Source organism: Melospiza georgiana, chromosome 4 (genome assembly GCF_028018845.1).
Source record: "Melospiza georgiana isolate bMelGeo1 chromosome 4, bMelGeo1.pri, whole genome shotgun sequence".
Classification (NCBI taxonomy): domain Eukaryota; kingdom Metazoa; phylum Chordata; class Aves; order Passeriformes; family Passerellidae; genus Melospiza; species Melospiza georgiana.
Window position 1 is genome coordinate 32,409,657 of NC_080433.1, and position 25,980 is coordinate 32,435,636.

Consider the following 25,980-nt stretch of genomic DNA (forward strand, 5'->3'; position numbering starts at 1 on the left):
CAAGCCCAGAACAGCAGTAGGGAAGGAGATGGGAAAAGTGAAGTCTGATCTAAGTGTTGGGTTTTAGTTACCTGAGATTGTCAGTGCTGTTCTCTCCCTGTAGAAAGGAGTTGACTTTACAGAACTATTATGATTATTGTTACATAACAGAATTTTTATTATTGAAAAGAATGTAAGTATTCCTCAATCAAGTTGAACTTGATTCATATTAAAATTAATTTATTTAAATACTATTATTTATTAAAAAGGCTTATTTAGAACTGCAATGACAAACGAACAGCTGTGGTGTGGAGACTGCCATTTAAGCTTGTTCTGTGTCAGCACAGGACTCATTTCTACTGAAGCCTTCAAGAAGCCTTGAGCCAGCCTGTGTGTGACCTAAGGGAGCAGTTCTGCTTGTTCCACACTGGGAAGGGAGGGGATGCACACCAGTTAGAGCTCCCAGGGTGTTCCATGAAAGATGATTGCAGCAGAAAGACTTAATGAGCCTTTAATTTAGGATTGTGTCTTTTCTGGAAACAGCTTTGCTGTCTGCCGTGCAACGTCCAGTAGTATTTACTAGGGAATAACAATCATTATGATTTATTTCATTATTAACTATATTGTGTTTTAAAGCAATTTTCTATTTTTAACATTGCTGCAGGACTGTTTGGAAAACCTGAATGTGGAGGATCCCTGCTGCTATGGAAATATGCTGATCAAGCTGCAGACTGGCTTTGCCAGGTCCCTGACATTGTCCCCCTGTAATTAGGCTACACTACCCTGGATTCTCAGTGTGTTTCATATGGATAGTGACACTCCTTTGTGTTTATAACAGCTGTAGCCTCATGTTAGAGCCTTTGGATTGCTGGAAGAGCAATCCATGTATAAGGTGAGCCTTTGGAATGAACCTTTTTCATGCTGCTTTACTCCCACCTGCAGCTATGACTGTACAGTTGTGCTCCACACATTATTTGTTCAGCCACTCACTACAAAGCCCATACAGACTAAAAATGCTCTGTACAGCCCTTTTTAACTTTTTTTCCTACAACGTCAACACAGTGACAGTGACAACAAAATAAAAGGGTGGAAAACAGAACTGCCTCCATGGGCTTACCTTTACATAAGCTTCTTGACAGGCTGATAGAGCTGGGGTTGTTCAGCCTGGAGAAGACTCTGGAGAGACCTCACTGCAGCCTTCCAGTACCCAGAGGGGGATTATGAAAAGGAGGAAAATTGACTTTTTATGTGAGCAGGTAGTGACAGAATAAGGGGTAGTGGTTTTAGACTGAAGGAGGGCAGATTGAGATTAGATACAGGAAGAATTCTTTACTGTGAGGGCACTGAGGCACTGGCGCAGGCCGCATAGAGGAACTGTGGATATCCCATCTCAGGGAGTGTTCAAGGCCAGGCTGGATGGGGCTCTGGGCAACCGAAATGGATGATCTTTAGGGTACCGTCCATTCTGGGCCCGAGTGGGCTAATCCCGAACCACAAACCGGAACGGAGCCGGGGAGACGGCAGCAGGGCCCAGCCTTTTCCTGGGCGGGACCGCCACGAGCACCCATGGCTGCGGGAAAAGAACTACAGCTCCCGTCGTGCCCCGCGGGCAGCGCGGCGGGAACAAACTCCCCGCTGATTGGCTGTGCTTTCCGCTGCTCTCACCAATCAGACGCACAGCTCACGGGGGACGCTCTGCCCTCGCATGAGGCGGGCTGGCGGCGTTCTGGGAGCGATGGAGCGGGACCGGGCGGAGGTGAGCGGGACGGGACGGGACGGGACGGCGGCTCCTCTGGGGCCTGGGCTGGGGTGCTCCTGGGTGCGGCGGTGGGTCCGTCTGATCCCGGCTGGATGGGGCCCTGCGTCCCCCCCAGCTTCCCGAGGAGGCTCCGGGTGATGCTGCCCTTGCTTGGCAGCCCTGGGGATTGTGAGGTGTCCGCAAGTTTCACTCACCTGTTGTGGAAGAGTAACAACAGATTGGTGCTCACGTCCTACGAGCTGCTGTAAAATGCACCCATACAGGGACCAGAAGGCGATGAAAACCTTTCTTTCTTAGAGGAATTCAGGCCTTTCAGACGGGAATGCTGCCTGAGGGCCTGGATCCGCAGGAGAGCAACTCTTTGTTCAGGGAGTAACCTGGGAACCTTGGGTCTGTTAGTGCAAAGCCAGCGAGGATGCGGGGAGACAGCCCTGAGTGAAGTCTGATCTTCTGTCCACGTGTCTGTAATGATAGCTAGGAGCCAGGGATCAGGGGGAATTTAGCAAAGGAAAGTGATGGGCTTGCTGCTGATCTTTTGTTGTTGCCCACTTGGAGGAGCAATGGTATCGTCCCGCCTCATGTAGCTGTTTGTGTCTGCCTCTGTTCCATCACTTCCTGTGTTGATGCTGAGTTCTTACTGCTCTTTCATGAGTTGCTAACACATTTTCCCAGCTTCTTTTATGCTTATTTGGAGCCTGGTTCAAGATTGTTCTAGTCTTGAGACACACTTTTTCTGTGCTCTTTCTTCAGCCTTGCAGCTCTCCTGCTGTAACAGCGAGTACAAAGAGCCAGTGAAGATGTTTAGCTGTAGGGGCATCTGGGTTTAGGCAAAAACCAATAGCAAATGTTCTACCTCCTGCAGGTGTAGTTTCTGAACCAAGGTCAGCTGTGGGCTGTGCAGTTTCCAGAGGACATGAGCTGTCTCCAGGACTGCCCTGCTGACTTCCAGGCTGTGCTGGTCTTGTGAGCTGTGGTCTGTGCTCTGTGCTGGCTTTACTGTGACAGTGTCTGTGCTGCTGTGCTGTGGAGCTGTGTTGGGAGGAACATTGCCTGGAAGGACACAGTCTCATCTGTCCTTCATCAGCAAGGCAGTGCTTTGCTCTGTATTTTTCTATGTTCCTCAAGCTGCTTTCTGTCTAGCAACAGCCCCGTGGCACTTTGCTCTTGGGAAGCAGAATGCAGCAAGTGGAATGCCACTAAAGGGACCAGTCTGGGGGAAGGTGTTCAGAGTCCTGCCTTTGGGGTTAAGTGGACTCCTTGCTCTCTCTGAGGCCACCCCCTGGCCCAAGAGGGCCTCCCCCAGCAGCAAAGGCAGGTTTATTGTGCAGTGGCGTGTAAAATATCTGCTTTAAAGCAAACTGGCTCTTTTTGTAGCTGGTGTCTGCCTTCTGCCACAAATCTTCATCTTTGGAGCGGGCGGAGGAGGATGGTGATGACGATGAGGAGGATGATGAACTGGACATCTTTGGGGGTTACGACAGCCTCACGTGCTACAACAGCAGCATGGGCAGTGACAGCAGCTCCTGTCTGGAGGAGTCCAGCGATGATGAGGTGGCAGAGCGGGAAGCTGGTGAGCTCTCAGCCTCTCCCATGCACCAGCCATCCACAGGCCGGCTCACAGAAGACAGTGGCTCCGAGCCAGGTACTGCCTATGCTGCCTGAAACGTTCAGGGGCAGTGAAGGGGGTGTGGCTGCACATTGGGGGTGCTTTGGGAGCAGCTTTGGATTCACACTGCATTTCCTGAGCGGTGTGGGGGATCTGCTCTGTATAATGATGGTTAGCTGGTCTCAGCTCTGTCATTGTAGTGAATTGACTCTGCCAAATCCTCATCTTTTTGCCCTTCCTTCTCGCAGCTGTGTGCGAAATGTGTGGGATTGTGGGCACCAGGGAGGCTTTCTTCTCCAAGACCAAACGTTTCTGCAGCGTCTCCTGCTCCAGAAGCTACTCCTCAAATTCCAAAAAGGCCAGCATCCTGGCCAGACTGCAGGTGCGTTTGAACCTTTCCAGCTGGCTCTCAGGCTCCATCGCAGGCTCTTGTCGTCCTGGGGGACTTCAACCACCCCTATACCTGCAAAAAGTAGCATGGCAAGCTGTAGGTAATCCAGCAGACTCCTGGAATGCATGGGGGATAATTTCTTAAGCCAGGGAATAGAGAGCTGTAGCAGAGGGAATGCAACAGTAGATTTGATGGTCACCAAGGTAAGTGAACTAATTGGGGATGCCAAGACTGGAGGCAGTAGCCCCATTTGCAGTGGTCATGCATTGGTGGAATTTGCAATCTTGAGGAGTATAGGTCAACTAAGGAGTAAAGTCATGCTCCTGAACTTTAGGAAAGCAGACTTCCAGCTCTTCGGAGAGAGTCTATAATTCTGTCAGATTTCCTGGGGATGAAGCTGGATGTGCCTGTATGTAGGGGTAGGTGGTTGCTCTCTAAACATTGGACTGATTTTCCCAGTTTGTTCTTCCTGCCTGAAGTCCCCAGAGAAAGCATGACAGCTTAAAGGTGGTGCTCCCTAATAGCTGAGAAAGGACACACTGGTATTTTACCTGCTGTTTCTTGTTGCTGTGAATGTTAATAAATATTGTAGTAGTCTGAAAATTGTCCCAAGGAAGAGATGAATACCAAGTTGCAGTGGGTGGAGATGAATACCAAGTTGCAGTGGGTGGCTTAGTCTCCTGTGCCATTAATGTTTCTAATGCTCCTTCTTTTGTAGGGGAAACCACCAACAAAGAAAGCTAAAGTTCTGCACAAGGCATCCTGGTCAGCCAAGATCGGGGCCTTCCTCCATTCGCAGGGCACGGGACAGCTGGCAGATGGGACACTGACAGGTCAGGATGGTGAGTGTAGGTGAGGGGTGAGGAGGTGCAGCTGGAGTCACAGAAATGGGGACAGCTTGAGGGCTGTAAGCTCTGCATTCCTCCTCCTCCTCTCTGGTACCCTGCCTTGTACGATGTGTGTGGATCGCTCTGACACGAGCTGGCAGAGCACAGGACATGTCTTTTTTCATCTTCCTGCCCATCCACTATTGTAGCCCCATCCTCACTCCTTGTATGACTTGACCTGGAGTGTAAGCTCTGTGGTCCCAGTCCCATGAGGTGCTGACGTCTGCTGGCAAAGGTGACTTAAAGGTGTCCTGCTTCCCCCAGCCATTTGCTGCCCCACTGCTCGTGGGGAGTTACATTTGCCCCGAGTCACTCGCTGATCACTTGGAGCAATAACCACTCGCTGCAGCTGAAGAAGCAGCAACTGTGTTAGGGAGAATGGGAGGGCTGGGGCATGGCAGCAGCAGGGAGTGATCCCTGAGCAGACTGCTGCTGGAGCCTGCAGCCAGGAGGGACTGTGGGATTAATCTCTCAAATTAGTGTCTCTGATTTTCCCAGCACCCTCTAGGAAAGCAAGCATACTGCTGATATCACCCTGCAGTGTTGCTGCTGAGAGCCAAAATGTGAAGTGGTTTAACCCTGAAAGAATGCACTCTCCCTGGAGTGCTTTAGCCCTGGGCTGGACTTGGCCCCTTTACTGCCCTTTCTGCTCCCCCAAAAACTAGTGACAGTGAATATTGATTAATAATATATTTTGCCTCTTGTGGGAGTTAGTGACCATGCACTCACATAGGGTCTAGTTTCCCATCAGAGAAAATGCAGTGGAATGCATAATCCCTGTGTGTTGTGTCTTAGTGCCTGGAGGCTGCAGGCTGAAGTCCAGAGGTAACTGATCTCTGCCTGTTCTGTGTCTCATCTGATTTTCTGCTCTCATGTCTGCTTGCAGCACTCGTCCTGGGCTTTGACTGGGGAAAGTACCTGCAGGAGCACGGCTACAAGGCAGCTCCTGTCAGCTGCTTCAAACATGTGAGTTCTGCTTTGCTGTGCATGGCAGGGCACACAGGGCATGTCCTGTGCATGGGCCCCCTGTGCTCCTGTGATAGGGGGTGAGCAGAGGCCCAGCAGGTGGTTATTGAGACCTGGTGGTGCAAGGAAAAGAGCTGGGGTTTCTGGCAGCTGAGAATGGGAGTCTCACAAAGGGTCTAGGGACTTGGCAGAAACACTGCTGGTAGTGATGCCTATGATTTTTAGCTTTTTATGTTTTTCATATACTTGTAGCTTTGTAGATTGCTAAAAGCATGGCTGTAGCTTCTAGTGTTTTCCTTCCCTACATGTAGGAACAATAAACTAATCTTTTAAACACATTCAGAAATATTGTAGTCTTATTCCAAGAACAAAACCAGCTACAAGGACATTCTGTTTTCCAACCAGAATCTGAACCAGACATAACAAAAGTGGGGCAAACAAAACCTCTGGACTGCTTCCCGTGGGTCAGAACCCCAGGAATTATTGCTTAACCAACTAACATTTTACCTGGACAGTATATGATAAGTATACTAATCGACTACTCTTATCAAAATTGTAGAATTACTGTGCCACATGTGATTTTTACCATATTGTGTACCTGAAAGCTTTCAAGTAAAGGTTTGCTTTTATATTGACTCTAACATTGTTGGGAAGATCTATTCTGTTTTCCAGGCATCAGTAGCAGTGGCTCAGTGCTGAGTGGGAACAGAATTAGTTCTGATTGGGGATGATAGTGGGAAGCTAATTTTGCAGTTTGTATGGCTGAGTACACCCCAGGATGATGTGCAGAGAGGAATTCAATTTATGTGAGCCTGGCAGTAGCTGCACCTCCAACATGTCCAGTTTTTATAAGACTTGTTATATTCCTTTTGAGTTGTTGTCTGATAGTACTGACAACATTTCCTTTTCCTTGAGGATAGGTTAGGCAGACATGTTAGCTATCCTCATTGTTAGGTATCTTTATGCCATAGAGGAATGGCAGCAGCTACTTTGGAATAATAGGACATCTGGCAGTGAAACGGTTAAGTATTGCTATATTGTATTCTGCCTTTTGGGATCCTCAGTGAACATCCCACTGAGATGTTTGGGACAGTTCAACTGTATTTCAAGATGTTGGCAAGTCCAGGAGGGGTAAGACATGCAAGCCTGTGTCTAAGGTGAAGGTGTAGCTGCCTAAGACATTCTCTGAAAGCCAGTAGGGCCTAAACCCTGCTCTGATTTCCACATCCCTCTCTCTGCCTCAATGGCTGCCTCCATCTTTCAGGTGCCGCTCTTTGATCAGTGGGATGATGTGGTGAAAGGTATGAAAGTGGAAGTGCTGAACAGTGATGCTGTGCTCCCCAGTCGTGTGTACTGGATTGCATCTGTCATCCAGATTGTAGGTAAGTCTCCAAAGTAATCTTTCACAGCTGGGCATGGCTAAGCTCTGAGGGAAGCTTTAGAGAGAGCTAAGGGTAGCTGGTCAAGCAAAACAGCAGCTCTTTGGAGCTCTAGAAGTGCTGAGAGATTTTGGAACAGGAAATACCATGGTGAGGGAGTGAGAGGAAACCAGCTCGTGGTTCCTCTTCTGGTTGCTGGTCAATTTGCAGGAATAGTTGCTGGAGAAGCTCTGGTGACCTGCAGAATGCTGAAGGCCATGCTGTGGGTACTAAACCTGTGGTGCCAAATTCTTGGCTTCTGATGCCTTTGTTTGTCTGCTCTGTCCTGGCAGGATACAGGGCCCTTCTGCGATATGAAGGCTTTGAGAATGATGCTGGTCATGACTTCTGGTGCAATTTGGGCACAGTGGATATTCACCCCATTGGCTGGTGTGCCATCAACAGCAAAATCCTGGTACCACCACAAAGTGAGTGTGGGGCAAGAGGGGTCAGCATATACCTGGGCATGGAGAAGCTTTGGTTTATGCCTAGCACAGAGGGACGGGTGTTCCCACTGCATGTAGGACTGCAGCTCCATTTGTGCTTTGAGTTACAAGCAGCAGTTCGAGTTTGGGAACCTGGAGACTGCTTGGATCACTCCCTCTGCGTCTCCCTATTATTGACCTGGGGATGCTGCATGCAGAGCTGATGTCAGACCTGTGGGGGCAAGTGCAGGTGGCTTTTCCTCCTTCTAATCCACATGGTGGCTAGACTTGAACTTTGGGGAACGTTTTGGTCCTATATCCTGGGCAGCATCTCTGGTAAGTGCAGTGACTCCAGTCCCTGCACAGCTAGCAGTTCAGAGAGGGATGCCAGTTTAGTGGAATTCTGGCAAGCTGAGATTTGCTTGGTATGGCTCATGCGTTTTGCTCTATTACCACCTCCTCATCTAGATCAGTGGAGCTGAGTGTCTCCTTGGCCCAGTTCACTCTGTAATGGTGATCCCTTCAGCCAGACGTCGGGGCAAGCTGGCAAAACAGAGTACAGAATCTGAGTGTGAAGAAGGCCTTTTAGTGCTAATGGGCTGGCAGAGAGATGAAAGGTGTGGTGCTGTAATTATTTTGGTCATAAAGATGGACTTTTTCCCTGCTCATATGTAGCTATCCATGCCAAGTACACTGACTGGAGGAGTTACCTCATGAAAAAACTGGTGGGAGCTAGGACCATCCCAGTGGATTTCCACATAAAGGTAACCATGGGAGGCTGTTGTTTTGTGTGGGGGAAATGAAACTGAAGTCAAGACATGTGCTCAACATGTCTCTTCTGGTTCTGATCTGTGTAACTTTTGTGTGCCTTGAAACCTGGGCAGGGCAGGGGCAGTGAGTGCTTCCACATGCTGCTTAGATACTTGTCATGATGCTGTGGGTAATGGATGGCACAGCCTCCATGCCCTCTCAGCACAACAGTTTCTGCTTTGGGTCATAGGCAGGCTTTAAAAGCTGTTGTCACATGATCTGCTGGGGAATACTGGGATGAGGTTTGGCTGAAGGGAGAGGCCAGTGCAGCTCCAACCTGGCCTTTCACTGCCCTGTTTCAGTGCCAGGGAATAGCTCTGAGAGTCAAAAATCTTTGCCTTCAGTGTTGGTAGCAAAGCAGCCTGCAGGGAGTGAGAAGGGCACAGGCTTCCTTCAAGTGTCATGGCCTTGGCATCTCTATATCTCTCATGATTGTTTTTGTGTGGACTGTGCTGAGATTAGACCGTGTTAGAGGGTAGAGGGTCTCCTGTGGCTAGGAGCATTGGAAATGGCAGATAAGGAAGACTGTCCCAGAGACAGCAGGCAGGAAGGCAGGTGATAAGGTTTTTTGTGTGCAAGGTAAGTGGTGACACTGACCTGGAGATCTGGATGTAGTCAGTGCTTCCCATGTTACTTCTCAGAAAGTTAGGAGGGTGTTTGTAGCTGCTTGTTCCTGGGCCCCAGCTTGTAGCTGAAAGGGAAGTGGTGGAGGGAAACAGACATTGCTTTTGTCTTTCTCCCCTTAGCATCCACTCCCACCTAATAAACAGGAAGTGGAAGACTTTAACTTAAAAGTTCTTCTGGATTCAGGTGTAGGCTGGTTTGAGTATCTGTTTTGTGTTTCCTAGTTGCTGCGTGGCATCTTGGGATCACAGTTCCAAAATGTCAGGGATTCCATAAACACCACTGGGCATTTGTGGATGAGTAGGACAAGGCTGCATGAGCAAACCAAAGGTCTCAGAAAAAGTCAGAAAGCAGCCAGTGACTCTACTGTCCCTTTGGGTCAGTCTGCTGAGTAACTGGCTTTGGATATGGAGTTGGGAGATGATCATCATGTAGTTCAACCTCTGATCAGAATAAAAAGGTAAAAATAAGAACCTGACCTCTTCTGAAGTCAACTGAATCCTGTTGCACTTTGGGAAACTACACGTCTAACTGACTGCAGCCTCAAAACTTTCATGACTGAAAAAGGCACACAGCATTCCTTACTTAGTCCCTTGTGAACAAGTTCTCACTGGGGACATTGACCCAAGGTGGTGGCTGAGCATTGCTGCTGGGCTGGAGTGGGGCAGCTCTTATGAGGCCACATGACAAAAGGGAGACCCAGCGTGTGTGTGCCCAACCACGCTGTCGTGTCTGGGGCTGCCAGCTACCTGTCCCTTCCTAGTCAGCTTTGGGCAGTGCCAGGGTGCACGTCTGTGGGGAAAGCTGTTCTCTCAAGTGTTTGGAGAACTGTGCTTGATCTCACCTCCTCTGTTGGTTGTTGCCAGATGGCAGAGAGCATGAAGTACCCGTTCCGGCAGGGCATGCGGGTCGAGGTGGTGGATAAGAACCACGTGTCCCAGACACGTATGGCAGTGGTGGACACAGTCATTGGGGGCAGACTGAGACTCCTCTATGAGGATGGTGACAGTGATGATGACTTCTGGTGCCACATGTGGAGTCCCCTCATCCATCCTGTGGGCTGGTCACGGAGAGTCGGCCATGACATAAAGAAGACAGGTAAGGATCAGCCATCAGCCACTGCAGCCATCTTCTGATTTGCTGGGAACTACCTGCACCCTGCTGTTGACACCAGTATTGACATGCTGGGAGTTAGGCAGTTGCCTCAAGACCTAACAGGTGAAGTCTGCTTAGTTTTGTGTCTGCTGATTTTTTATCTGGATAGATAAAAATCCTGAGATCACAGGTCACAACAGGCAACTGTAGGGTTTCTTACCTGAAGCAGACAGTCTGTCCCCTTAGTGTGAGAATGCCGACTTTGCAACATGACAGATGTTTGTAGTCTTTTTTGAGGAAATTCATGCTGGCTTCTGTAACACTGGATGCCACCAGGTTGCGTTTTTCTGGACTTTACCAAGAGGAATTGTTGATTGGCTTATTCTAGTAAAGTAAAAGACAAAAAAGCAAGACTTGAGCTCTGCTGATCCTTTTGGTTGTGTCTCTATTTCTGCCTCTGCCTGGTGATTATAGCTGCATGTGTTATCAGTAGTTCTCAGGAAGCTGAGCCATCTGCTTTTGAACAAGCCCTTCATCACAGCCCGTTTTATAAGAAGTGTAGAGGGACTGACCTGTTCTTTTTATTAAATAGTCACATATTGAGGAGGTTTATAGCAGCTAGGCTCTCACAGGAAAATTAATAACCAGTCTGTTTCCCTATTGCAGTTGCTGCAGGTTTTTTACCTCTCTGTGTTTCTTCCATTCCTCACAGACGAAAAACGTAATGACATGGCAAACCATCCCACCTTCAGGAAGATTTACTGTGATGCTGTGCCCTATCTGTTTAAGAAGGTAGGACAAGTGTGCCTTTCTGTGGGGGTCACAAAGAAGGAAGCAGTGATAGCACTTCCTTGCCTGGGCATACATGCTGCCATGTGGGCTGTTGAGGGTGGTCTTTCTTGTACCTAAGGGCAGTAAGGTCTTTGAGGTGTCAAGGCTGTTGTTAAGAAGGAGCAGTCAAACTAGAAAACTGAAAGAATTAAAGGACAGTGACAGATTGAGGCACTCAATCGAAGGGCAAGGAAGGGAGCTTTGAGTTGGAGAGGGAAGAGGATTGCATGGGAGAGACCAGTTCTGACAAGGAACTGGATCATGCTGGTAAGGACTGAGATGAGAAGGAAGCTTGCTTTGTTGTGGAGCAGCAGTTGGGCTTGGCTCTGTGACTGACCAGAGCCATGGCAAAAGGTTGCCGACACAAACATAGTGTTGGTTTGGCTGCCCCTTTGTATTTCTTGTAATATTTTTGGTTTCCCCTCCCAAGCTGAACCAAGTGAAGTTTCAAATCCTATTTGTACTTGCTGTGCTCGGTGTCAGGATGGGACTGTCCCACACCCCTGGCAGCACATGGTATACCAGAGTCTCCCTTAGGTACGAGCTGTCTACTCTGAAGGTGGATGGTTTGAGCGAGGCATGAAACTGGAAGCCATTGACCCCTTGAATCTGGGCAACATCTGTGTGGCCACTGTTTGCAAGGTAAGTTCAGTGAGCCTAAGGGGTCTGCTGTGTTTGCTTGGCATAATGCAGCTTCCCCTCAGCTCTTTTCAAATTAATGAGACCAGGTAAGATTTTGTATGGGGAGCAGAGAAGGCTGTCAAGAGAGGTGGACAGCTGATGTGTGGAGGGAACTGGGGGGTTATCTCAGAGTTCTGACAAGCTGTTAACCATGTGTACTTAGACAGCATGAAGATGAGCATGCTTGGTCTGCAGGCCAGTGTGTGTGACTGGCAACCACGCTCTTTCCACCACTGGGCATGCAGTAGGGAAGATTTGTTCTCCAGTTCTGAGAGTGCACAGAGAGGCCCCTGTGGAAAGAAGGGAAGAGTTGTGAGGTGACCTCCATGTGGGGAATGGCATGAGGATGGACATGTCACCTTCAGTCTCTCTTGAAGAGGTGGTTGTAAGCTCTACTCTTCTGCTAGTGTCAAGAAGTTCCTTGCCCAGGTTTCCTCAGTGAACTGTGTTGAATGTTGAAAGCATAGCATTCATCTGGGCTTTTCCTGCTTCTTCAGGAAGCTGTTTGCCCTCACAGAACCCAAACTGAGGACTTTGATACTTGGGAGTTTGGCTGTGGGATGCTATGAGAGCTGTTTGTGTCTTGTAAAATGTTTCCTTCAGCCACAGTTTTGAAATGGAAGAGTTTGGGATAGGCATGCCTATCGCCTTTAGTAGGCACTAATACCAGTGAGTGACAGGGAGGGACAAGTCTTGTTGCTGTATGAAGTAGCAAATCCAAGGGTGGTGCTCTTTCCCTTCTGCCCAGTAACAAATTCATGATCTGGCTGGTGGAGAGGGCTTTTGGGCTGCTGGTGAAGTGTTTCTGGAGGAGAACAGAGCTCTGCCGTGTTACTTACGGAGCATGGGCCAGCTCTTGGAACTCCGGTGCCACGCCCGGAGTGGGGAACTGCCTTGGTGCAGGGATTTACCAGAGGCAGAACCTTTAGAGCCACTTGTTCTAAGGTGCCAGACACAAGCCATGACAGGGACCAGGCAGAGGACAAAGGAGGAGGCTCTTCATCTTGAAGGAAGCACTTATTCCAAGGAAAGGGATCAGAAACAGTCTCGGGCACTCCCGTGCAAGTGGTTTTGCACAGTTACAAGTCAGGAGGTGGATACAAAGGGCTAACCAAAAGGGAACCCTCAGCGGAGGAGCGAGGGGATTACATCAAGTGTCTGGGGCCAGTTGGGGTAGGAGGGTGGAGAAGATGGGTCACATGGGCCAATGGGGCTTTGAGGAGTCGGGGAATGGCAAACGGTGTTGCAGTCAAGGATTGGCCTGAGGTTAAAGTGGAACAAAAGGGGCTGGGCTGCCTTGACAGGCAGGGAAGGAGCTGGAACAAGAGGTGGGGAATGGCATGAGGGACAGCTTTGAGGGAGGGTAAAACCGAGGGGTAAACTAACTTGGGGAGAACATGGGGGTATAACAGAACAAACCACTTAACAAGGAATCAATAAAATAAATTTGAACCATAACAGCTGACCATTTAAGGCTTTTCAGATAGTCCTTTCACAAGGTTCTTAGTGTTGGTCCCAGTCCTGCAGAACTTGCTGCTTTGGGGATTAGCTTGTGTTGACTAACATACTAGGAGAAGCTTGGGGCACATAACATTGGATTTTATTGTATAGTGGCAATTGTGATTGATATGTGGGGGGACTCTTGAGAGAATGTTTTGAGAGAAGGAGAGGCTTTAGAGCAAGTAGAGCTCTACTCATGCTTTCACTCCCATGTCAGGTTCTCTTGGATGGGTATCTCATGATCAGCATTGATGGAGCAACGTCTGATGATGGCTCTGACTGGTTCTGCTATCACGCCTCCTCACACGCCATCTTCCCTGCCAACTTCTGTAAGAGGAACAACATTGAACTGACCCCTCCAAAAGGTGAGATTTGGACTCTGCCGTGTGGTACAAACCTGCACGCAGAATTTGATGGGTGCGTTTCTGAGAGGGGTCAGGTTCAGATAAATCAAAACAAGGTCCCAATCCACTTGTTTTTCAGGGAGACTGCTAGTTCAGAGAGCCAGGATGTTTAAGCTTTGCCCATATACCAAGTCTTGGTTAGCTCCTGGCAGATCAGTGGCAGAGGTGTATGATCCCCAAACTGAGCAGAATAAAAGCTTTTAAAGGACAAGGAGGATGGGAAGGGATAAGTAGAGCCATTGCTGCAGGAATCAGTACTTAAGTGTCCACAATCATCTCTATTCTTTTCTCTGTGAATAGATCTGACATGAATATTTCTTCAAACTTCTAAGAGACAATCACCCTAGGAGTGTTTTTGCTGCCTCATCTAGCCATACCTGAAAAATCTTGCTCTGAATTTCTGTGTTGCAGCATTTTTGTGCGGTGCTGTTCATTTTAATTTGATGTTCCTGCTGATGGGAGAAAGAAAGATTGGTCTCAGTGGTGTGTTTTGAACATACTACTTCCTTCTTGCTGCTGGTCCTCCCCTTTCTCTGGGTGTGTGGCTGACACAGATGTTCAGAGCTGCAGCTTGCTTTTCTCTGTATTAGCCTGCAGAGAGGGGTGCTGGACTCCCATGGAATCCATGCACTAGGTTCATGTCCAAGATCAGGCTGTACATGCAGGTTCACTGACCTGCTGTGCAGCTGGTTGCTATGCCTCCTTCCTGCCTACTCTGCCTTTTGTCCCAGCTGGTCTACCCAGTGACTGCCTTTTTACCTGTTAGTGTTTCTTCCTTCTGCAGGGTATGAAGCAAAGACATTCAGCTGGGAACATTACCTGGAGGAGACCAAATCAAGACCTGCTCCATCACGGCTCTTCAACACAGTGAGTGCTGCCAGGAAGAAACAATGTGTAGGGATGCTTGGAGTAAGCAAGGAGGAGTGCAATAGCTCTGGCTGTCACAAGATCACAGAGATGGAAGTGACTTCTTGTCCAACACCCCTGCTACAGCAGGGTCATCTGTAGCATGTTGCTCAGGACTGTGTCCAGATGGATGGAGACTCCACAACCATGTGGGCAACCTGTGTCAGCACTCATCGGCACTCATGGTAGAACTTGTCTCCTGATGTGCACAGGGAAACTCCTGTGTTTGTTTGTGCCTGTTAACTCTGGTCCAGGCACTGGGAGCCACCAAGAGGAATCTGGCTCCATCTTTGCACCCTCATTTTAGGCATTTATACACATAAATAAGGTACACCCTGAGCCTTTTCTCCTCCAGGATGAACAGTCACAACTCTGTCAGCCTTTCCGCATACAAAAGATGCTCCAGTTCCCTCATCATCTTCCTGACCCTTTGCTGGACTCTCTCCGCTGTCTCCCTTGTACCAGGGAGCAATTGAGGTGTGGCCTTGTCAGTACTGAGCAGAGGGGAAGGATCATTTCCACTGACCTGCTGAGAACAGCTTACCATTAGCCTTCTTTGTGCCAAGGGCACATCCCTGGCCCACGTTCAACTTCATGTCCACTGGGATTCCCAGGCCCTTTTTGGCCACGCTGCTTTTCAGTCAGTCTGCCCCTAGCTTGTGCTGGTGCCTGGGGTTCTTCCTCTGCAGATAAGGGATTCCAGCTTGTCAAGGTGCCTCTGGAGGGCAGCACAACCATCTAGTATATTCTGTCTCTCCTCCCAGTTTTCTACTACAGGCAAGCTTGCTTGGTTTGACATGATACTCTGACATGTCATCTGGATAATTAACTAAGATGTTCAAAAGGAGTGGATCCAGTATTGACCCGTATTGACCCCTGGGGTACACTGTTATTTACTAGCCTCCAATTAGATTTCATGCCACTAATAACCATCCTTCTGGCCCGGTCACTCAGCCAGTTTTCAGTCTATCTTGCTGCATCTGCACCCAGCCTGTATAGTTCAATCATCTTCTCTATGAGGTTCTTATGGCAGTGTCAAAAGTCTTCCTGAAGTCAGGACAGACAATATGCAGTACACACAATATATGCAGTCTCTAGTGGGCTGCAGTTTGCTGACAGCACTTTAGGGAGACCTCAAAAGCCCAGGAGTATGTACTCTCTGAGTTGGGACATCGGTGTCCTGCCTTTTGTGGGTCCCTCTGAGTGTCACCTGTGATTTTTCTAGTGTTTCTGTGAGCTCCAGGCTCCTGGTGGGCTCTGCATTGCTCATTGCCTGTGGATGTGTGGCTGGCATGTTGGGTGGAGGTTGGGGCTGCTTTACATCAACAAAACTGCTTCAGCACCTGGGCCTATGCTGATCTTTCTGATTTCCCGGGGGTAATTGTTTGATTGTGTTCCTGAACTGCTGCTCGCCCCACAGCAGGATCTTGCTTCTAAAAGCTGGGCTGAAATTGACTGAGGAGACAGCTGGCCTTGGATCTGTTTTTGGATCTATGGGCTTGTTGTCTGCTTGCTTTAGACTAAAGGCCAGCCTGTGAGAGTGGAGTTGGCCAGATATGGGTTTGGACTGAGTGCAATGGCCTTGGCTTTTCTTTTAAATTTTTTTCATTTTTATGCACCCAGGACTGTCCCAACCATGGCTTCAAGGCAGGCATGAAGGTGGAGGCAGTGGACCTGATGGAACCCCGGCTCATCTGTGTGGCCACGGTGAAGCGTGTAGTCCAACGTCTCCTTAGCATCCATTTTGATGGCTGGGACAACGAGTATGACCAGTGGGTGGACTGCGAGTCTCCAGACATTTATCCTGTGGGGTGGTGTGAGCTGACAGGCTACCAGCTTCAACCACCAGTGGTTCCAGGTGAGTGAAGATTTTACTGTGGTTTCTAACGTTAGAGATAAAGATTTCCTTCCTCCTTGATTTGCACTGGCTACCAGAAATCTTCCTCTGTTGCCACGTTCTAGCAGCTGGCAGAGGGAGGAGCCTTGATAGGGAGAAAACAGCCTGAGTTTTGAGATTGGCTCTGTTCCCCCACACCAACAGAGAATTGCTCCTGAGGAGTTGGGTAGAGTTCCAGGTGGTCCTATCTCTGCACAGCTCCCTTTTATTAAGAACAGCTATAACCTTAGCCAGGTAGCAGCAGGAACTTGCCCCATGCTCCCTTTCCTCATCAGCTCTTTGACTCTGTCTATAAAAGGTAAGAGCATCCTCTCAAGAGTTCGTTTGTCCCCTTGTCACAGGGAGGCCACTGCCTCCCCTTTGCAGATGTTCTCCTTCCTATTTCAAACTACAAATCTTGTTTCTTTACTGCCCCTACCAAGTCTATACTGGGCCTCTCTCCCCTGTGCTGCCCCAGCCTGCCGCTCTGGGCCCTCACCTGGAAGCACAGACAGCAACTGCACTAGAGCCTTGCTTTCCCCTCAGCTGGTTGTCTTGGGAAGAGGGCTTTGGCTTGGGGGGACGGGTATATCTGTTTCTCGCTTATGTCACTTCATCCCAGTTACCTACTGGTTATGGGACTTGGCTTTCGTTTCCCTCTCGTCTCCATGACAGAGCCCACAGCTCCAGCGAAGGCCAAGGAGGTGCCCAAGAAGAGGAAGAAACCCTATGGAAAGAAGAGTGAGTGATGTTTGATTAGTGCCCTCCCGCTCGCTCGCAGGCTGGGCCCAGTTAGAGGAACCCTGTCCATGTCCCATCAGAGCAGGAGAGAGAGGCCTTGTCTTGCTGTGGATGCCCTCATTTGGCTGTGGGTTTACCAACACAGTTTCACCCTTCTTACCTGCCCTGTTACCTAAAGAGCAGAGAGCTGTGTGCGGGAAGGATCTGTTTTGCAGTCTGTTTTCTGTTGGCTGAGGTATATATGGCACTTGCTTCCAGGTGTGAGGTTGTGCTGCTTTCACTGCTGTGTCCATGTTTGGAGGGAGATGTTTGCTGCAGCTGGAGGGTAGCTGGAGAGCAACCCTGCTTTGTGCTGAGGGAAAGAAAGCCTTAAGATGGCTGAAGAGGCCAGTAGAAATACTTTTATTGTTTCATCTTGTCATTGTTGTTGTCATTGTTGCAGTAGCTGTGGCAAATCATGTAGACAGACCATAAATTCCTTCTTGGGGGGTGGAGGGGAAAGTACATCCAAAGAATATAAAGATTTTCAACCTAAATAAAAAGGTCAGCTAAAAACCAGAACATTACGGTTACAATGTCTGCACCTTGCAGCAAATATGCACATTGCCTAGGACTAGACTCAGACAGGTAAGCAAAGCTGACTCCACACTGATTCTGAGAGGACCTGCTCCTTGGAAGTTAAACACATACTAAAGTGCCTTGCCTTTAATGAAGGAGAACATGAAGGAGCATATTTTGAGATGATGACTGTAGAATTTTTCTCCAGTAGGCCATTTCTGTTGCATAACCAGTTGGCAGCTAATGACCATGTAGCTTTCTGTTCAGTTGTGCTGGTCCCTGGCCTGTGGTTTCTCAGAGGAGCAGGGTTGTTGATTTTCCAGGGGAAAAGAAATACACTTTTGCTCATAGTCTGTTATCTCTTTAAGGAAAAAAGTTACCTGCCAAAGCCCGCAGTGTCAAGCAGCCTGTCAAGAAGCCTTGTGCCATGAACTCAAAACGAGAAGCAAAAGCTGCCAGCCAGGCTTTGCCAGAGCCAGCACCTGATGAGAGTAAGGGAATGAGTTATTGTACCCTGCAGCCACATCCACCTCTCCCCATACACTCTCTTGGCCAGTATTCATGGGCACCCCCAGGCAGGAGAAGGCAGCAGCATGTCAAATGTCCTTCCATACTCCTCCAGAGACACTCCAGAGAGTAGAAGAAAGCATTTGCTTGCTTTTCTGGAAAGGTTTGCCTCCTGAAAAGGTTTGGTGAGACCAGTACTGCTCAAAATCTCAATGCTGCCAATGCCTGCTGAGGGCCTGTGTGAGGTCAGGGAGGAGAGACAAAGTGGATATGTCAGGGGTGGCTGTCTCATCCCAATCCCCAGCAGGGCTGTTGCAGCATGTGAACATAACCTCTCATGCTGTGGTGACCAGCAGAGCAGCTGGGTCACCTGCCAACCCTAGCGGGTAGGGGGAAGGAGGGTGGGTGAGGTGCCTTGTGCACATGTGAATTGGAGAGTCAATGAAGGGTCCCTCCTGTTCATTTAAGTTCCCCTTAAATGTGAGCCCAGTCAGATTGAAAATGGATGACATCAGCTTTGGATGTCATCATCCCTTAGGAGTTGTTCTTGGGGGCCAGCAGCTGAATGCTGCCAGGGTTTAGTCCCATCCTGATGGCTGCTATGACCGTGGATAGCTTTGCAGTGGCATGACAGTGCTGCCTGTGGTGAGGTACCCTCAGGGAGTGGGCTGGCCCCAGGGCCTGGGGCATTTTAAGTACCTGCATGGACAGATCTGGTTTGAAGGTGCTGCAGGTAATGCTAGTCAACATGGGTTGATTTTATTTACTTATTTTTCCCTCTCTCTTTCTCTCTTGCTAGTCATTGCTGTGCGGGTGAAAGAAGAAACCATTGACCCTTCAGATGCAGAATTTGGACAGACAGAGCTTCCTGTTCCCATCAGCAGCATAAAGGAGGAGGACACAGACTGATCTGGAACATTCCACAGCTGCCCACAGCAGCTTCACCTTGTGGCTCTTTAGGGAAAGTCCTGGCAAAGGGATACAGAGGACCAAAAGGGCCTTCCTTTTTTAAAGCAGACCACCCTGTGGCATTATAACTCTGCTTTCCTGGTGTGCAAGAAAATTTCCTCCAGACTTTGTAATGTTAAGCCCTAGGAAACAGTAGGAAGACTGCAGGTGTGCTGCAGAGCATGACCAGGGTGGCTGCTGTAGTTGTACATGCCTGCTTTTAAAGGCACCTTTTGGATCAGGAGCTCAAAACAAGGAAAGAGGCTACCAGAGCACAAAAGGCCAGTTTGAGTTCTTAGCTGTGGCTGGAGGTGACAAGTGACGAGTGCAGGACATATCAGGAAAGGAGCTGCCCCTGTAGGACTTTGGTGCTATGCTCTCTGGTCTAAGTGCTGCGAACCCCAAGAAAATCAGGACAGGAAGAGTGGAAAGAGGTGAAGAAACAAAAGGAGATGATGATGTCTGCTGAAGAAGTGAGACCTTTTTTCACAGAATGGTTTGGGTTGGAAGAGGACCTTAAAGATCTCAAGATCCTCATCTAGTTTCAGTACCTCTGCTGTGGGCAGGGACACCTACCACTAGACCAGGCTACCCAGAGCCTCATCCAACCTGGCCTGAACACTTCCAGGGATGAAGAATCCACAACCTTTCTGGGCAACCTGTTCCAGTGCCTCACCAACCTCACAGTAAAAAATTTTTTCCTAATACATCATCTAAAACTACTGTCTTTCAGTTTGAACCCATTCCTCCTCGTCACTACATGCTCTTGTAAGTGGTCGTCTCATCTTGCCTGTATGTTCCCTTCAGGTATCAGGAGACTGCAGTTAGGTTACCTTGTAGCCTTCTCTTTTCCAGAGTGAACAATCCCAATTCTATCAGCATTTCCTCATAGGAGAGGTGTTCTATCCCTCTAATCATTTTGGTGGCCTCCTGTGGACTTGCTCCAACAGGTCTATGTCCTTTTTTTGTGCAGAGGACCTCAGGGCTGGATGCAGCACTGCAGGTGGGGTCTCACCAGAGCTGAGGGGGAGAATCCCCTCCCTCACTCTGGCCATGCTGCTTTTGATGCTTTCACTCATCTCTTGATGCTTGATTGGCTTTCTGTGCTGTGAGTGCCATTGCTGGGTCATGTCCAGCCTCTCATCTACCTGTATCCCCAAGTCCTCAGTAGGACTGCCCTTGATCCCTTCATGCCCCAACTCGTGTTGATTCTGGAGGTTGCCCCACCCCAGGTGCAGCACCTTGCACTGGGTCTTGTTAAACCTCATGAGATTTCCATGTGCTCACTTTTGAGTCTGTCCAGATCCCTATGGCTGGCATCCCATCCTTCAGGTGAGTGAAGAGCACTCAGCTTGGTGCTATCTGCAAACTTGCTGAGTGTGCACCTGATCGTTTTGTCTGTGTCATTAATGAAGACATTAAAAAGCACTGGTCCCAATGGGACACCACTGTCACCGATGCCCACTGAGACTCTCAGCTGTTGACCACTACCCTCTGCAGGCAACCATCAAAACAATTCCTAATCCACCAAACAGTCCACCCATGGAACCCATCACTCCAGTTTGGAGGGAATAGTTGTGACGGTCTGTGTCAAAAGCTTTACACAAGTCCACCTGGCTCAAGGAGCTATCTTCCATGCATTGCAGGAGTCTCCTGGATTGCCTGCAGTTACCTTGGTGCTTTCCCAGTAGCTGTCAGGATGGCTGAAGTCCCCCAGCAGGACTGGAGCATGTGAGCACCACACCTCCTGTGACTGGGGCAGGAAGGCTTTGTCAGTGGGCTCCCCTTGGTCAGGCAGCTGTGGCAGACCCCGGCCTCAGGGCTCCTTTGTTACCTCAGTGTCTGATTTTTATCCACAGTATTTCAGCCTGCTCATGGCTGTTCTTCAGAGACATCTCTTCACACTCAATGCACCTCTTGACATGGAGGGCAACCCCTCCACCTCTCCCTCCTTTCTGTCTCCTGAACAGCTCATAGCCATTGATAGTCACACTTCAGTCACACAGTTTGTCCCACCAAGTTTCAGTAATGGCAACAAGGCCATGACTTTCCAGCAGCATGGTGACATCCAGCCCCTTTGGTTTGTTGCCCAATTCTGTGTGCTTTGGTGTAAAGGCACCTTGGCCAGGCTGTTGGCTGCATCACCTTCCCAGAGGAACACCCCTTAATTCCTTTGAGATATTTCCCTGCTGGTATCCCTGTAGGCTTCTGTTACCTCAGGAGTCCCTGGCTCACCTCTCTAAGACTCCAAGTGTGCTCCCCTGTGTCTACTACCTCTTCAAGTCACCTGCAGAGGGTCTCAGCTTGCCAGGGAAGAACCTGAAATTGTCCCTCTCACATCTGGTTTAAGCAAGCAATTGGATTGCCCAAGAAGGAGTTTAGGAGGATTCACTCACAACCATAAACACCTCTGGTGGTAGCTCTTTGATGCTTACTGTGAGGGACAGTCAAGGAACATCTTTCACTGCACTGATTGGTGTGATCTACTCCCCAGAGGAAGCCATGGGACTTCAGACCTCACCTACACTGAGTTCCTTAGTTTAAGGCCCATCTCACCACATTAGGCAGGCTGCTGCCAAAGATTCTCTTACCCTTTATAGATAGGTGGATCCCATCATAGACACGTAGATCCCATCCACCTAACATGTTACAATCATTAAAGCACACACTATTGTCACAAAAGCAAAAGCCTTCTCCATGGCACTGGCCTCAAAACCATGTATTCATCTGCACTATGTGTCCACTTCTGTAATTTCATGCTTTTGAACCCAGAATTGCAGAGGACTTGGAGCATGGTTTGAGTTTTTAATTTTTTAACAGTTGTACTGTAAATTTGGTCTATGATCAGTACCCTAAAACCGTGTGACCAACTTCAGGAAGAGGTCCAAGGCTTGCATATTGCTTTCCAGGCCACCAAAATCCTGAGTTAGTCAAAACATAACTTTATCTGTACATTTATCTTTCAGAGCCTTTTCAATTTAGGCAGACTGCTGGAGTCTGGGGTCTGGGGTCCCAACCTATGCAGTCATGGGGAATAGGCTGAGCACATTGTTTATCATGGGATCACTTACGGACCACTGATCGAATCCTGCAGGAAATAAAAAGGCTTCCAGGTACATATGTTTTAATTCTAAGGAACTTCTGGGAATTAAGGCAGCATTTTCACTAATAATTTTTAAGCTTTCAAAATAAGATTTGTGCCAGTGCAGGACCTTAATGGATGGCGCTGGTTGCAGTCCCACTCTGGGTTCTTCTACGATTTTGGCAGCTGTGAAAGTGCTTTCAAAAACAAAACCAAACTTCTGGACAGCAGCTTTTTCACATGGCTGGATGAAGCCTTGGAAAGAAGCAGCAAGTATTTGGCTTCATTGTTTGCATCACCAAAGCATGCTGCAGACTCTATGGAATGTACCTTTGTGTCTTGCAAAAGCAAACCCTGCATCTTTGGCAAATCAGCATTGTTTTGGTGGCACCAGCCTCTCCTGTGCACCTTGGGCAATATTCATGTCTCCATGGTGGGGACAAGTCTAGAAAAACTGCTCTAGTCAGAATGTAGGTGTGGCCCTGTGTGTCCAGCACATGTCCTACACACCTTAAAAAACCCTAAGCTCTGCTCTTACTGAAGCCTCTGGCTGGAGATTTTCCCAACCTCTTTTTCTTGCTGGGCTTGCTTGCAGCTTTAGTCTTGTTAGGATTGGTTTCCCCAGCCTCACCTTGTCCCCAGCCAGGACAAGTTTGGAAAGTGGTGGAAAGCTTCACCTTCAGCCCCTGGGCTTCTGCAGGGGAACCACAGGTGGCCCCTACACAGAGGTTGAGTTTGTTGATCCACCTGGAAATGTGGTAGAAGATCAGGGAAAGAAATGAGGAAGGGTGAAAGAGAGGGCAAAAGTCTATGCCCATAAGTGAATGATCACTTCAAAGTAAGGCCAGGTAACCTGGGTGACCTCTGGATATCTCAATATTTGCCCGCCCCAGCTTGTGGTTGTTTTCCCTACACCCAGAAAGCCCAGGCAACTTCCATCCTTGCACACAGAAGTGTGCTACATCTCGCCACCATGGGAAAAGACCAAAATGGCCAGTGGGCTGTGAGTTTGTGCCTTTACCATAGGAGGTTCAGCTGCCCCCCAGGCAGATCCCTGAGGCTGCTCCCTCCTTGTGGCACTCACCTGTGCAGTGGAAGGAGCTGGCAGTCACAGTGGAAAGGCACATCCTGCAGGTTGAGGATCTCCAGCCCCGTGAAGTTGTTCATGTCGGGTATGTTACTCATTTTGTTGCTCTCCAGGTAGAGGCTTCTGATCTTGGGACCGAGGCCAGTGAAGGCATGGGGGGAAATCTGCAATGGAAGAAGGGTAAGTCAGGGGCATGCTGATCAAAGCAGGGGAGCAGATCTCTGCCCCTGCACTTCTGATCATCTTGGGGGACCTGACAACCTGTTCTGAAGCTGGTGGCCCCACAAAAGAGCTGTTTTAAATAGGAGGGACTGTTAATTAATTCAAGCCATTTCAATCACATTTTGGAACTCATTAGACTCTTGTTCAGTCTTAGAGAGAAGGTCACATGCAGGAGGTCTCAGAGTGATCCCTGGGTGCTGTTAACATACACAGTTTTTATGAGGGTGCTGCTAATACCACTTCCTTGAGAGAATGGAAATATTCAGGATAATAGCAGTGGAGAGGCCTGCAGGACACCCTGTAATAAGAGAGAGAACAATCTGGCCGAAGCTGGGGGAAGGAGGTGGTTTAGGAAATGGTGTGGACCCCAATGAAATTAGGTGTTTAAGGACTGGAGGGAGTAAGCTTCTCCCAAGGGAGCCAGGAGGAAGGTTGAAGCAAGGGAATGCTACAGATGAGCCTGAAAAAATCTGGCTTCCCAGCCAGGCTATGGAACACCTCCTGAAGGCTTGGGAATTCAAGGATGTCTGTTTGGATGATCCTATAGGGGCCACCAGCTCTGGGCAGTGTAACCTGTAATATGCCCTCTGGTGCCACTGCCCCTTGGGAGTCCCATAACACACTCACCCGCTCCAGGCCCATGTTGTCCAGGTAGAGTTGCTGCAGGCTGGAGGCCACTGGCAGGAAGACACCATCCCCCATGTGCTTGATGGGGTTTCGGGACAGCTTCAACTCACTCAGGGCAGGCAGGCCCCGCAGGGCTGCTGTGGGCACCTCTGACAAGTGGTTTCCCTCCAGCTGCAGCTTTTCCAGCATCTTGGTGGGAGCCAGGGCAGCCGGGGCAATGTGCCTGATGGCATTCCCAGCTAGGTAGAGCCAGCGCAGCCCCCTGGCTCCGGCCAGGTCACCCTCCACCAGCTCCCCGATGGCGTTGTGCTGCAGATGGAGGGAGATGAGGTTGGGCAAGAGCCGGAAGGTGCCCGCCGGCACACGGGTGAAGGCGTTGTGGTCCAGGTCGAGGTAGGCCAGCTGCGGGGCCCCCTCAAAGGCAGCAGCCTCCAGGGTGGAGAGGTGGTTGTCGGTGAGGTACAGGTAGACCAGGCTCTCCAGCCCCCGGAGTGCCCCGGGCTGCAGCTCCCTGATGCTGCACCTCTGCAGGTGGAGTGACACCAGCTCCTTCAGGCCAGGGAAGGCATCCCGTGGCACTGTCCTGAAGCGGTTTCGGCGCAGGTCGAGAAGGCGCGTGTCCTCAGGGAAGTGCCGAGGGATGTCCCGCAGGTCCCTGTTCTCACAGGACCCGTGATGGAAATCAGGGGAACAGACACATCCCCGGGGACACTGCCCGCTGCCGGCTGAACTCGGCTGCTCTGGCGGTGCTGTGGGGCTAGGGGGTGGCCGGAGGCGACTGCATCTCATCTCAGGCGACTTCAGGGAGTCGAGGGACCGGCCACGGAGAGCAGGGGGTGCAGCACAGGCACCCTCGGCCTGCACTCGTGCCCTTGCCAGCCACTTGTGGAAGGGGCGCAGGAGGCAGGAGCAGAGAAGAGGGTTCCCATCCAGGCTGACCCTTACCAGCCCCCCTGCCCCAGCCAGGGGTGGCAGCCCCTGCAGCTGGTTTTCCCGGAGGTCCAGAATACGGAGCTGGGGACTACGGGCAAAGGCATCAGGTGCCACATCCTGGAGGGAGGCGTGGTCCAGGAAGAGGTGCCTCAGCGAGGCCATGGCCAGGGCTTCCTCGGCCACGTAGGTGATGGGGTTGTGGCCCAGGTCTAGCCAGGTAGCCCCATCCAACCTGGCAAGAGCCTCGCCAGGCAGTGCCTGCAGCTCGTTGTGGTCCAGGCTCAGCCTGCGCAGGGCAGGCAGAGCAGCAAAGGCCTCAGTGCCCAGCACATGGAGGGCATTGTGAGACAGCCGGAGCCATCTAAGAACCTGCAGACCCTGGAAGATCATGTCTGGGAGGTACACCAAAGCATTTGCCCTCAGGTCGAGGACAGTGAGGGATGCCAGATGGCCAAAAGCACCCGGCTGTATCTCTTCAATGTGATTCCCCTCCAGAATGAGCTGCTGGAGGGAGAAGAGCCCATCCAGGGACTCCTGATAGAGGAGGGCTATGCCATTGGAGGCCAGGTTGAGGTAGACAAGCCTCCCCAGACCCCGGAAAGCTCCTTCCTCCAGCCTCTCCACCTTGCAATGCCGTAGGTCTAAGTGTGTCAGGTAGGGGGTAGCAAGGAAGGCTCCCGCTGGGATGACCATGAAACTGTTGCCCCGAAGGTCTAGTTTTCTGGTGAGCTGTCAGTCACACAAATAAAACACTGCATCACCCCAGGGCTGCCATACCTATTTTCTCTCCCCATCCCTTGACCTTTCTTCCCCTTCCCACCTCTGGGATGGTGTCAGGGATGGCAGTCAGGCTCCCATTGAGACACAGGACATGGGCACGGAGGTTATCGCAGACACAGGGTGCAGGGCAGCGGGCGGCAGCCGTCGCCCCCAAGGCTGCTGCAAGCAGGAGGAGTCCCCAGGATGGCCCCATATTGGAGGGCACCTGTGGCTGGGGAGAGACAGATGTAAGGCCAGGGGAGAGGCAAAGCTCACATGCATCCCCAAAGAGCATCGCCTGCTTGGAACCCCATGTACCAAGATGGCTGCTGCTGTCACTTAATGGGTCAGGTCTCAT

General features: G+C 50.0%; 2 protein-coding genes across 5 annotated transcripts; one reads left to right on the top strand and one right to left on the bottom strand.

Annotated features, from left to right (window-relative positions):
• Nucleotides 1-1,670: 1,670 nt before the first annotated feature.
• Nucleotides 1,671-23,216, top strand: L3MBTL2 (L3MBTL histone methyl-lysine binding protein 2). 4 transcript variants are annotated; one of them, XR_009114401.1, is made up of 18 exons: nucleotides 1,671-1,735; nucleotides 3,113-3,380; nucleotides 3,593-3,726; nucleotides 4,454-4,577; nucleotides 5,509-5,588; nucleotides 6,853-6,970; nucleotides 7,300-7,434; nucleotides 8,107-8,195; nucleotides 9,732-9,963; nucleotides 10,673-10,752; nucleotides 11,329-11,433; nucleotides 13,190-13,337; nucleotides 14,161-14,243; nucleotides 15,906-16,140; nucleotides 16,834-16,899; nucleotides 17,826-17,948; nucleotides 18,764-19,598; nucleotides 23,195-23,216. XR_009114401.1 is itself a non-coding variant. In XM_058023569.1 (17 exons), the coding sequence occupies exons 1-17, from the start codon at nucleotides 1,685-1,687 to the stop codon at nucleotides 18,871-18,873; spliced, it is 2,181 nt and encodes a 726-aa protein (XP_057879552.1). In that variant the 5' UTR covers nucleotides 1,671-1,684; the 3' UTR covers nucleotides 18,874-19,634. The 4 variants fall into 4 exon arrangements, 3 of the variants coding, with proteins under 3 accessions (XP_057879552.1, XP_057879553.1, XP_057879555.1); XM_058023569.1 differs by lacking the exon at nucleotides 23,195-23,216 and having other exon boundaries at nucleotides 18,764-19,634; XM_058023570.1 differs by lacking the exon at nucleotides 23,195-23,216 and having other exon boundaries at nucleotides 4,454-4,568; nucleotides 18,764-19,634.
• CHADL (chondroadherin like) lies at nucleotides 22,516-25,980 on the bottom strand. Its single transcript, XM_058023568.1, has 4 exons — nucleotides 25,684-25,980; nucleotides 23,931-25,592; nucleotides 23,079-23,245; nucleotides 22,516-22,741 (listed from the first exon to the last, which is right to left on the bottom strand). Exons 1-4 carry the CDS (start codon nucleotides 25,978-25,980, stop codon nucleotides 22,516-22,518), a joined length of 2,352 nt encoding a protein of 783 aa, XP_057879551.1.